This window comes from Pristiophorus japonicus, chromosome 17, assembly GCF_044704955.1.
Source record: "Pristiophorus japonicus isolate sPriJap1 chromosome 17, sPriJap1.hap1, whole genome shotgun sequence".
Classification (NCBI taxonomy): Eukaryota; Metazoa; Chordata; class Chondrichthyes; family Pristiophoridae; genus Pristiophorus; species Pristiophorus japonicus.
In genome coordinates, this window is record NC_091993.1 from 123,220,346 (window position 1) to 123,233,380 (window position 13,035).

At 44.3% G+C, this 13,035-nt stretch overlaps 1 protein-coding gene across 1 annotated transcript in view; it reads right to left on the reverse strand.

The window, feature by feature from the left end:
* Window positions 1–558: 558 nt before the first annotated feature.
* Window positions 559–13,035, reverse strand: part of cttnbp2nlb (CTTNBP2 N-terminal like b) — a 109,766-nt gene continuing 97,289 nt past the window's right edge. The window contains exons 4-5 of the mRNA XM_070859488.1: window positions 9,666–9,773; window positions 559–3,250 (exon numbers count right to left, since the gene is read on the reverse strand). Coding sequence (XP_070715589.1) covers window positions 1,520–3,250; window positions 9,666–9,773 — 1,839 coding nt within the window. The 3' untranslated portion in view covers window positions 559–1,519. The remainder of the gene's footprint in view (window positions 3,251–9,665; window positions 9,774–13,035) is intronic.

Consider the following 13,035-nt stretch of genomic DNA (forward strand, 5'->3'; position numbering starts at 1 on the left):
CCAGCTCACCGGCTTTTAAAAGAAGTAAAACCGTGCCAGTGTGGTATTTTGAATGGACCGCGCGGTCCCTTAAAGGGGACCATGCAGCTAAAAAAAAAATTAAAGAGAACATTAGAAGCAGACTATTTATTTTAAACAAGCCACTGGCAGTTTTGAATCTGTTATTGCTACATACCGTTGCTCAAAATCTACATGGCCAACACCGGTCACTGGACATAGCCAGAAGTCTGCCTGGATATGAATAAGGTTTAATGATGGTCTAGTGGGTGTAAAATAGAATATTGCTTTGATCATTGTGTAACCAGCATAACTGTGTTACAAGCAAATCAAAGAACCATCTGCTGCTATGCCTGAAATATTAACCATACCTTCTTATAACCACAATGCAGAATTTGACAATGAAGAAATTAAATCAGAGGAATGCAGCATCAAAAATCCTAAACCACAGAGCACAAATTACTCAAATAGCCCAGGTCCCAGAAGTAAAATAAACACTTCACCACTGACCCTTTACAAGCATTCCCTGGGGTACGTTAGGTAATGTCACAGATAATGCAGTTTAAAAAAAATATATTTTAATTGAAGCCTCCAATGAACACATTATACTGCACTTAAAAGGCCTGGAATGCGGCCATAAGTCAGGAGTAAAAACAATCCCTTAACCATGGCCAGGATAATTATTTTACAAATCATTATTGCAAGACAACTTTGAGAAGTTGAGTTATTTTAGTCATTTGACAGGAAGAAAAATCCTGTGCCCTGTTCCTCGGATCTATTGACATTTACCGTTATACCTCCCTCCCCTCAATTTACCGTTACAACAACCAAAATGGACTTCAGAAGATTGTCACAGCAGCAAGTGGTGAACATCACTATTCTCATGGACTTCCCACAACAGTCAATATCCATTACACAAAAGTTGTGACGCGGGGCTTGGGCTATAAAATGGATCCAAGTGGGTTTGCAAACAATGTTCTGTCCCATGCGTTACTCGTCTCCTCCCCAATGTGCATCAGTTTTGCAAAGTATATCAAACACAATGGTAACTCTACATGTTACAGGTAGTGAAAACAAAGAATCAGCAGTCACTGGTTTATGACGAATGGATAAAATTAAACTCCATTTTTAATTCAAGTTTTTGGAATTTCTAACTGTTTTTGAGATTCTGCCCATTTATAATTATGGTCGCTGATGATGACTGAATAAGAAAGTCTTCTATTATATGGGATCTCTACAGATGTTTTAGTAACCACATTCTGTTAATTCTTCCCTCCTATCCCATAAACCAGTGGCTTGACACTCAAGGTCATATATAAAACACTCGTTAAAACATGAACAGAACACGTGAGAATCCAAAATAACTGCTAAAGTTGAGAAAATAATATATAGTAAGGAGGATATGGTACAAATACAAAAATGCATTATAAATAAATAATAAACTGTGATGAAATTAGAAGCTCTTCATATATCTGCAAACAGTAGAAAGAAAAGCATAACTCACATCTGATTTCTACACAGATTAACTACCGGTTGGGAGAAGTAGATCAATTTCTTTACTGGATGGTGTTATCAAACTATTATTCATACCACACGTGTTTGGCAGGTCTACTGTAGTGCCACAAACGTCCTTGGAAACCGACGAAAGCTTCATGGAGGCTGTAGGATTTGGTTTGTTAGATAGCGTCCCCACTGGTACAACCCGAACTGTACCCTCAGTCCCTTCCTCACAGTTCACCACAGCGCAGTGGTCCAAGGAGGATTTCGATGAAACCTCCTCGGGAATCCCTGTTTCCCGCCAGTTAAAAAAACGTTGCGGTTGAGCAGAGCTGGAAGCACTTGGCTCGGTTTTAGCAGTAAGCCCAGTTTGGGAGGGTCCCCCGTCTGCGGCTGCCCTCCCCAGTGGATGTGGCGGTGCAGGCGACTGTGCCAGGCCAGGCTTTTTCGGAGGAATGGGTGGAGGATTGCCTCGGTCCACTCTGGATATTGTCGGCGATTTTATACCGGGCGCCAATGGGCTTTGTGGACTTGAGACTTTGCTGGAGGTTGGCGAGTGGCTGACATCGCCAGTTGGCGTTTTTGGCGAACTACCCAACTGTCGATAGTCAGTACCAAAAGGGGAATTATTCGGAGTTTTAAGAGTGCCTGGCTGGCTGGTGAACCTAGAAAGGACTTGGGTTACAGTATTACGAGCCAGCTGTTTGGCAGTCGAACTGTCCGAGGCAGTGGGCGACAGATCCCTCGAGGGAGGGCTCTGCAAGCCACCAGCCTGCTGGTCTTGCTCTACCTGAGCTTGGAATTTAAACCGAGCAGCATGAAACCTTTGATTCAGCCCGGCTTGGTAGGATGATTGGAAGCCGGTGCTGGGGCTTGCCGAACTAGCTAATCGTTTGGTCAACACAGGGGACGAGCACGGCGAAGACGATACCGAGGAGGCAGCTGAAGAGTTGACGGTGTTGCTTGGAGAAAGGGGGGCGCTACCTGTGAAATGTGGCGCCACACCAGAGGTCACAGTCACACTTCCATTTTCAACAATGTGCTCCAGAGATGGAGAAGCTGCTTTGTTTCCAGCGGAGAAAAGACAATCTGCTCCATTGTCATCAGTTGACCGATTGTCAACATTGTTAACCGAAAATGCACTGCAATGGCCGTTTAGTTGCGGAGCAAATGCAGATGGTTTTGATGATGTGCGGTGTGTCTCTTTTACATCACTTCCGTTTGACACTTCCATGCGAGAGAAATCTGTTTGGCATGAAGGTGACATCGATTTGCTTATATTAGCCCCAGCCTCTAATGGCAGGCTTACCAGCGATTTGGGGTCATTCTCTACTGCTTTAATGGAATTTTCCGTTCCATTTTTAAGCTCTTCAATAACTTGCTTTAAGTGCTGCACTTCCTCACTGAGGGCTCGTGTCCGGTTTTCTTCCCGGCTTAGCCTAGCCCGCTGCTGCTCCTTCTCGGTGTCAAACTCGGAGAGCTGCTTCTCCATTAGGGCCTCCCTCTGTAAGGCCCGCCTCTTCTCGGTGGCCAACTCCTCCTCCAGTTCACTGCCTCTGGCCATCTCCTGCTCCAGCTTTAACTTCAGCTCTGCGGCTCTCTGCACTTCCTCTGCCGCCTTGCTGGTTGCTTTCTTGCATTCTTTCATCAGCACAGTGGTCAGCTGTTTGTGTCGTGATCTCTCCTCCTCCAGCTGCGCAGACAGCTTCTTCTGATCCTTTTCCACCTTCTTCACCTGCGACTTTTCAAATTCCAGCTGGAAGTGTGAATTTTGGGGCAGAAGCAGAAAAAAATTAAAAATTATTATACTGCGAGTATTTATCTGCGTTCCTCCCAATGAAAAATAATGCATCTGTAGTATTTAAAGTGGCATTGTTAGCAGAAGTTCTGTACCACTGTGTCAAAAATCAAGTTCAAAGCCTTTCTGCTACTTATCATGAGGCTGCTGTTTAAAATGTAGGCAGACAAGCAGGCCACAGCTGTATCTATCTTTCTGCTCATCTGCAGCTGACCCCATTTCATAGGCAGCTCAAGATATTGATAGATTCCACAAACTAAGCTGGAGAATGGGCAGGAACAGCTGGAGTTAGAGATTTGGTAGAACAACTCTCACTAAAAAGCAGCATACTCTTTAAAACGAAAAAAATATGTAATTTTCTGAAAAAAGCCTCTCTCAAGAGATTTCATATTTTGCTTTTTCATGTTCCATGCACCATTCATGTCTACGGCCACTCGTGGGCATTGGAAACCTGAGCTTGATATTTTGATTTTAAATTGAATATTTACAAGAAAAAAACATGAAATAAAATGGTAATGAACGTTTAACCAAGCTAGCAAAGAGTAATCGAAGCTGAACATGGCAATGCAGACAAGGCATCTGTTACGTACAACATCGGAAGAGTCAGGCATGTGGCACAGTGATGTAAGCTTAGTTCTAGGTTACATGAAGGATGAAGGAAGCACAAAACACATTCTTCCATTCCTGACTACGGGCCCAAATTTCCCAATGAGTTGCACCGTTTTTTTTGGTGTAACTTGATTTTTCTGGTGTATCTTTTTAGTTGCAAATACGGCCATTTAGTTTGCGCCAGTGTAAGTGAGTTAGTTAGGTTTTTATTTCCCCAAAAGGGGGCATTCCCAGCCACTTACACCAATTATGCCAATTTGGCAAGAAAAAAGTTGTACTAAACTAACTTAGGGCAGTGTATGTGTCCACTTTTGTCCGCACAGAAAGATCTTACTTACAGTTAAGGAATCGGTGCAAGTAACTACATTTAAAGCACCACCAAGCACCAAACAAAGCACAAAAAGTAATAAGCAATTAACAAAAAAAAAGGAACCCTGCACCTAAAGCACCAAGACCAAAGTAATATTCTTCCCTCATACTGTACCTTCGTCACAACTGCAGAAAATCACCAATAGCAGTAGCATTTTCCGCACTGGGAATTAGATCGGTGCTGGCAAAACTCGTTTCACAGAGTTCCTGACAGCTGGCAGAGAGGGAAAATTTTCATGCTGTAATTTGGATTCTAACTCGGCTCCCAGAGGTGAAAGGACAATGTGCCAATCCCCTGTATCACCCAGTCCCATGGTTTATTTTACTCCCACGGATTTGGAATTCTCATTTTGATGCTTACACCATATAAAAGAGAAAGAGGAGGTTATCAGAGCTTTTGTCACAATATTCTTATAGGTGTTGTATCTGTGGAATCATCGCCTGCTGTCAAACTCTTGTTATTTTCCCATTTGTTATTTCTACAACAGAAGTCTTTTGATGCTCACCCAAGAAGGGAGCCCATTGGGCCAGGGCTAGGGACGGTGTGCTTCGGCCCCTCCCACACAGCCTACAACGTGCGTTTGCCGAAACGGCCTAACAGGAGCTACTGCACGTGCGCGCAGACTCTAGTGCGCATATGCAGAGGTCCCGGCACTGTTTTTGGACCTAGCTCTGCCCCCCTCTCTTCATTGTACGCCACGACAGCTCCACAGATGGCCCGAGAATCGGCCAGGGAGCTTTCTCGGCGCTGCTTTTGAGGTAAAATGTCAGCGGGGGGCTCGGAGGTGCGCGGAAAAAAAATGGAGGGCCAAATTTGGGTCTTACATTACTCTAGACATCTCCAACAGCCGACACAGGGTCTGCCCTTATTATGAAACTGAATGATTTCTGACAACTAAACTAGTGTTAAAATTATGTTTACAATTTTGGAATGGTTATGAAATCTGACCCACACTATAAATGGGCTGATTCAGCACCAATGAGAACTGGGAAAAATGACTTCATCCCTTGCACTGGAAGGGCAAAACAGCAATGCGCAGACCTTGTACTGCATTACACCAGCAGGTGGCTCAACACCAACCCATCACACAAAAGGTTCAGTGAGGGGGGCGTTACTCTCCATACTCAATGAATAATCAGCAGTTGTCGCAGCAGATTCCCAGAGTCTTGGAACTGCTGGTTGCATAGCAACTGGCCTGAGATCCAAAACAATTACGTCACATAGCTTCGTGGCATAGCAATAAAATACACACACACACACATCCAGCAGGTTTAGGCAAAGGATAGTTTTGCGGGGGGAAAGGTTTTCATCAGGGATAGATTTTTGGGGAATTTTGGGTTTTTTATTAAAGCACAAAACACCACCAAATCTGGACAATGATGTCTGCTCCAAAGTAGTTCCTCTTTCTATATATAAAAACATGTTCAGTTTGTTTAAAGATCTCTGCCTTCCCTCCACTTTTTTCATTTAGCATCATTTCCATATTGACAAGGCAAACAAGCTGCCTGAGCTCTACACACCTATATAACCACCTGCTGAGAGATGTGGAAGTGTGGCCCGGGGTAGGGGGGCGCTCATTCAAGGTGCACATGCAGTGCAAGCTGGCTATAGGGAAAGCAAATAGAGCTTTAGGTTGAATTGCAAAGACTATCAAGTTTATAACAAGGAGCACTATATTTGGACTACATAAGGTTTGGCACATCTTGGTTGTGGATTCAAGTCTCACTTTTCAAAGAAAATCTAAGCGGACATTCTCCGTGCAGTGCTCAGGGAGCGCCGCATTGTCGGAGGTGCCGTCTTTCTGATGAGATGTTAAACCGAGGCCCCGTCTGCCCTCTCAGGTGGATGTAAAAGATCCCATGGCACTATTTCGAAGAAAAACAGGGGAGTTATCCCTGGGGTCCTGGCCAATATTTATCCCTCAATCAACGTCACTAAAACAAATTATCTGGGCATTTATCACATTGCTGTTTGTGGGAGCTTGGCTGTGTGTAAATTGGAAGCTGCGTTTCCTACATTACAACAGTGGCTACACTTCAAAAGTAATTCATTGGCTGTAAAGTGCTTTGGGACGTTCGGTGTTCGTGAAAGGCGCTATAGAAATGCAAGTATTTCTTTCTTTACATTGTGTATTGTGACCAGCTGTAATCCTCATTGGTAAAGGATGTTGAGGCTCTGGAGAACGTGCAGGGGAGTGTAACCAGAATGATGCCTAGCCCAGTGGTTCATAGTTTATGAGGACAGGCTCCAAGAGTTAGGGCTATCTACAGGCTTAGGGAGGATTGACTGAGGTTTTTAAAACAAGTCTGATTGTGTCCCTATCCATCTCAAATAGCCTACCCAAAGAATTGAGAGAATGTATATAAAATGAGTGTACAAAAGGTTGAGTTAGATACCAATAAGTATTGTTTTTGTTCCAGCAGAGACATTCCTCTCTGACAAGCAAGTATTGATTGACTACAGTACTTTAGAGAAACTTGATCAGCTCTGGCATGAAGAAAACATTTCCAGTTAGACAGGGCAAGTTGCTACTCAGCTGCAATTACAAAGAATTATGGACAACTGTGGTCTTATGGAGTTTGTTTGTCTGCCCTAAGAGTCAGTGAAATTTCCCAAACTTTTTCCTGAATTGGCCACAAGTTCTTTTTTTTCCCTCTGTGCCTCTCCCATGAGATTGTGGTTAGAGGATATATATGGTTGCATCATATCTAAAAGTGGTGGGTGTAATGGGTTTAGTAGCCTTTTTGTGTGTTCATATGTAATGGGCTAGTCCAGCTTGCTTTAAAGGAGAATTTGGTCCAAGGTATTTTCTAAACATACAGTAACGTCTATATGTTACGGACCTATAGCTGGTAATTGGGATTAGACTGGATAACCTCTTGTTGGCTGGTGCAGATATAATGTTAAGTACTGCAGGGAATCAAATGTAGCCAGGGTGATCTCCTGGACTAGTTTCGATCACTTGGATGGCTCGGAGAGAAATTTTCCCAGATTTCCCCCCCCCCAATTGGCCTGGGTTTTTAATCTAGTTTTTGCCTCTCCCAGGAGGTCACATGGCTCCGGTTGGGGTGGAATGTAGAATATTTTAGTGTAAGGGGTGTCGCAGTTGTGTGAGGCGGACTGGTTGGGCTGGGTGTTCTTTACCTTTCCGCCATTGTTCATTGGTTTATATGTAACCTTCGGGGCTGCTGACCGAGGGCCGTGCGGCTCTTTGTCGGTCGGCGCGGATACAATGGGCCTGTAAATTTCCGTCTGTGCTGTAAATTTCTATGTTCCTTCTATATTTTTAATGTAGGTAACAGCACACCGAGTTATTATGAAGGCCAAAAATCAAAGCAATTATAAATGTAGAAACAACATTTATGGAATCAAGACACAGCCTTTCATCAGACTGTTCAAAAACATAGGCACCCTACTCAATCTCGAGTTGAGCATCTGGTTCCATGTCCTCTCCATCACAAAGACTGCCTATTTCCACCCCCCCTTACATTGCCCGCTTCCGCCCTGAAACTCTCATTCATGTCTTTCTCACCTCCAGACCAGACTACACCAATGCTCTCCTGTCCAGCCTCCTATCCTCCATGCTTTGTAAACTTCAGTTCATCCAAAACTCTGCTGCCCCTATCCTATCCCGCACCAAGTGCTGCTCACCCATCACTCCTGCCCTCGCTGACCAATGGGATCCTGGTCCTCCAACAACTAAGAATTAAAATGATCACCTCGCCCCTCCCTATTTCTGTAATCCCCTCCATCCCCACACCCTCCTCCCAGAAGTCGGTTTATCCGGCTTTGGCCTTGTGCATTCCCCCCCCACCCGTTGTGCCACAAATGCCTTCAGCTGCTTGGGCCTCACGCTCTGGAATTCTCTCCATAAATCCCTCCACCCCTTCAGTTCCCTCCCCTCTCTTCAAATAGGACCCGCCTTAAAATCCACCCTTTTGACCAATCTTTTGGTCACCCTCCAAATAGCTTCTTCGGCTCGGCGTCCATTTATGTCTGATATGTCTTTATGAAGCATGTGGTACATTTTTTCTCCTTAAAAGCACTATATAAATACAAGTTGTGGTTGTTGCCGTAGTAAAGCTACTTGACCTGTTTTTGATATTTGTTGAATCGATCAGCAAAATCCCATGCCTAAAGTATTTTTAATTTTCCAGATATCTTGTGCCATAATTTGTCTCAGCATTTCAAATCCACAAAGATAGGTCGAATGGAGCTGCACAGTTATATCCTCAGGAGGACATCATCATCATAGGCAGTCCCTCGGAATCAAGGAAGACTTGCTTCCACTCCTGAAGTGAGTTCTTTGGTGGTTGAACAGTCCAATACGAGAGCCACAGACTCTGTCACAGGCGGGACAGATAGTCGTTGAGGAAAGGGGTGGGTGGGACTGGTTTGCCGCACGCTCTTTCTGCTGCCCGAGCTTGATTTCTGCATGCTCTCGGCGTTGAGACTCGAGGTGATCAGCGCCCTCTCGGATGCACTTCCTCCACTTAGGGCGGTCTTAGGCCAGGGACTCCTAGGTGTCAGTGGGGATGTCGCACTTTATCAGGGAGGCTTTGAGGATGTCCTTGTAACCTTTCCGCTGCCCACCTTTGGCTCGTTTGCCATGAAGGAGCTCAGAGTAGAGCATTTGCTTTGGGAATCTCGTGTCAGGCATGCAAATTATGTGGCCTGCCCAGCGGAGCTGATAAGAGTGTAGTCTGTGCTTCAATGCTGGCCTGGACGAGGATGCTGATTGTTGATGCGCCTGCCTGTCCAGGAGGACAGCCACACAGATGAAATGCTATTCTTATGGGACACCAAGGTTGGACCATGCAAAACTTTTCCTTTGGTGCTTTTGGATTCCAGATGCTGCTTTTGCCTCTCCAACTGGCTGCAACCAGGCCCGTCCCAATAAACAGGAGGCAAACAAGTTTGAATGCTACCAGTTAATTAAATAAATCTGGAATAAAAATCTAGTGTGACAGTAATGGTGAAACTACTGGATTGTCGTAAAAAACCCATCTGGTTCACTAATGTCCTTAAGGAAAGGAAATCTGCTGTCCTTACCCAATCTGGCCTATGTGTGACTCCAGACCCACAGCAATGTGGCTGACTGTTAACTGCCCCCTGAAATGGCCTAGCAAACCACTCAGTGGTACCAAACCACCACAAAGAAGGATCACGGACTGCAGCGATTCAAGAAGGCGGACCACCACCACCTTCTCAAGGGCAATAAATGCTGGCCTCGTCAGCAACGCCCACATCCCATGGAATAAAAAAGCCACTGGGTTATCAGCAAAAAATAAATAGTGTGTGAATCTTTTTGTTCTCCGAGATACAAGGGGATCGGCTATGTTTGTTCAAATAGGATTAATAAAAAGGAGACACGCAGGCTAAGATTCTTTATACCTGTTGTGTGAGTCGCTCACGTTCCTTCTCCAGCATGTAGGTCACATCGTCCCCTTCAGCAGTGTCCTGGGCATGTCTTCGCCTCTCCTCTTCCAGGTCCAGAATAACCTGCAAAAACCCATTAACCTCAATCAGCTGCACTCATGAAGACTTTCCAAATGTATTATTTTAGCTGCTTGTATTTTCTGAAATATTCCTGTCAACTATATGTCTTATACCAGATTCAACAGAAATGTTGTGCACATTTTAGCATGAACATCTCAAATCATAATTACACAATTTGCTCTCTACCATCTTTTCTAAAACTGGCACATGCACACACACCCCACTGTGGTGGTGGTGGGGGAAGGTTAGGTGTAGAGAAATCCATTGTATTCCTATAAAAGATTTGCATTTATATAGCGCCTTTCATGACATCCCAAAGCGTTTTACATCCAATGAAGTACTTTTGCATTGTAGTCACTGTTGTAATGTAGGAAAACGTGGCAGTCAATGTGCACGCAGCAAGGTCCCACACAAAGCAATGTGACAATGATCAGATAATCTGTTTGTGATGCTGGTTGATAATGATTCTGCGTAACACATATACATATTATATACACACACACACACATTTATAATATTTATATATATATATATATATATATTATAAATGTATATATATTTATTTAAAGGATAGATTAGGATTGAATACAACTTCTACAGGGCTTTTTGGTTTTAATTTTATATGTAAATTTAGAAGACACACTCAGGTCAGCAACCATGCATAATATAAGGGTGACTGGAGCCAGATCCAGGCACATGCTTGTGTTCAGCAAACAGTTAACATTCCTTTGCCCCTCCTTTCCACTGCTGAGAAAGGGTCAGCATCAAGCGCTGCAGGCCAGTTTATCCAAGGTTAGGTGCAGGGCAAAGCTCCTTTCACCATGTCCAAACGTGTCTCAGCTGGTCAGAAAGACACCCTCTTTCTGCATGTGTGTGACATTTTTCCATTTCTCACACCAGCCATTTTCTCTGACGGAGTCTGCCGATTAAGTGCTAATTAGGGGCAGAATTCCTTATAGCCTGCAGTCATGTTTATCTCATCAGTTTTAAGGCCAGTTTCCAGCGATGATAAGTGCCTAACTTATTGCACCATCCTTCCCTGGTGTTTATCCTCCTTTGCCAGAGGTATTGCTCCAAAGGAGCAGAGTACTGTAACTACTCTTGTTGGCAGCTGCTTGGCAATGCAATTTTACAACCAACTAAAAATGGAAGTAAAAAAATCCACTTGCTTATTAGGGCTGCTGTTTTCAGTGCTGGTGGGGCTGAGCATGCTGCAGATGGGCTGCTTTTGGCCACAAGCTGTTTCACAGCTGTGGGACAGTGACCAACGCAACACTACTCCAGCTGGGTTAGACATTGCATCACCTCCGCTCACCCCAAAATAAGCTAAAAATAAAAATTTCAATCAAAATGTAAGCAAAATACTCCATTCACCATTTGCCATATTGGGTTATGGTATTATGAAATGTCTGTATGAACTAACGTACAAATATTCGACAGCGATTTGTGCCGATTCTATTGCAAATTCCGTAGGCATTCTGAACATATTAGTGCCATATTATGTCCTTAGAACACATCTAATCAGCTGGTAATTTATGTCAGCTAATATGAGGTTGAATTTAAAATAAGTCTAGTAATTAAGCTTTCTAAAATGTTTCCATAATAAAACCGGTGGCATTGGCCATTTCTAATGTGAATGAGCCAGGGAGGGTACAGAATACAAGGCTCTGAAGATTTGTAAGGGTGAGATCATAACCTAAAATACATCAAAGGAAGGGGTGGAAGTTATGTTACAGTTATATAAAGCTCTAGTTCGACCCCATTTAGAGTACTGTGTTCAGTTCTGGGCACTACACCTCAGGAAGGTTAGGAGATGGTGCAGCGCAGATTCACCAGAATGATACCTGGGCTAAAAATCTTAAATTACGAGGATAAGGTTTCACAGACCTTGTATTCCCTCAAGTATAGAAGATTAAGGTGTGATCTAGTTGAGGTGTTTAAGATAATTAAGAGAGTTGATAGGGCAGATAGAGAGAAACAATTTCTTCTGGTTTGGAGGTGGGTGGGAGAGTCCGGAACAAGGGGGCAGCGCCTAAAATCTGGAACCCTCGGGACCGAGGCCATTCCGGATTCCAGGCATTTCCGATTTGTTTTCTGATGTCACGAATCCAGAAACACCCGAGCCCAGGTTCGAGGATTTCCGGATTTCGGAACATCAGAAAGGTGGGAGGGATTCCCGCCAAAGATCTGTTTGGGCCGCCTGGCCCCGCCAAGATTGTTGTCGGGTGGGGCCCTGCCAAGGATGTTGTCGGGCGGGGCCCTGCCAAGGAGATGTTCGGGCTGGCCGGCCCAGCCTAGGTGTGCGGGCGGGGCCCCGCCAAGGAGTCGTCTGGCGGGCCGGCGAGGAGGCCCCGAGGTAAGGGCAGCGGCGGCAAGCGGGGCAAGGTGAGGGCCGAGGTCGGCACGGTCGCCGGGTCCGGATTCCGGAACATTTTACGGATTCCGGACGACCCTGCCACCGATCTCTGGATCTCTGGATTCTCGACGCTGCGCCTGTATGAGGAAGCACTTCTTCACACAAACAGTAGTGTAAATCTGAAACTCTCTCCCCAAAAAGCTGTTGAGACTGAGGGTAGCTAAAAATTTTAAAACTGAGATTGATAGATTTTTATTAGGCAAGGGTATTAAAGGTTACAGAACCAAGGTGGGTAGATGGAGTTAAGATACAGATCAGCCATGATCTAACAGAATGGTGGAACAGGCTCGAGGGGCTGAATGACCTCCTTGTGTTCCCATGTTACATTTCGGAGTTTCTGAGCAAGCCTTTTTTGGAGGGTGGGAGAGATCTGATGTAATAGTAGGTGGATAGACTGCAGAGCATTTGATTTCTTTAGCTCAAGGCCAAACAGATGTCTTGGAAACCCTGACAATGGCCTGTAAAAATAACATAGAACACATATCTTTATGATATTTAAAAGAAAAGAACATTTGTCTACTATTCTCCCATCACAATGCAGGTGAGCATTACTTCAGTGAGAAGTCTGCCTGCCTCATTAGCACTGGCAATAGCTTGATTCACAGATAACAAAATGCCTGATTAAATATGTACGAGTATATATTTAGTAGTCCTTCGGGATTAATGCACATCCCACAGTTGAAATCTCCACTAAGTCAGCATTTTGCAGTAAATTGTGTGATCTTTTGGGTTATACTATTTACAGTGAATGCATGATCCATATCATTTGTGAGAGAACAGCCATGAAAGCAGCAATATAAATTAATCAAAGTGAAATTTTCTATTACATTGTACGTAATTTCTTCTCTT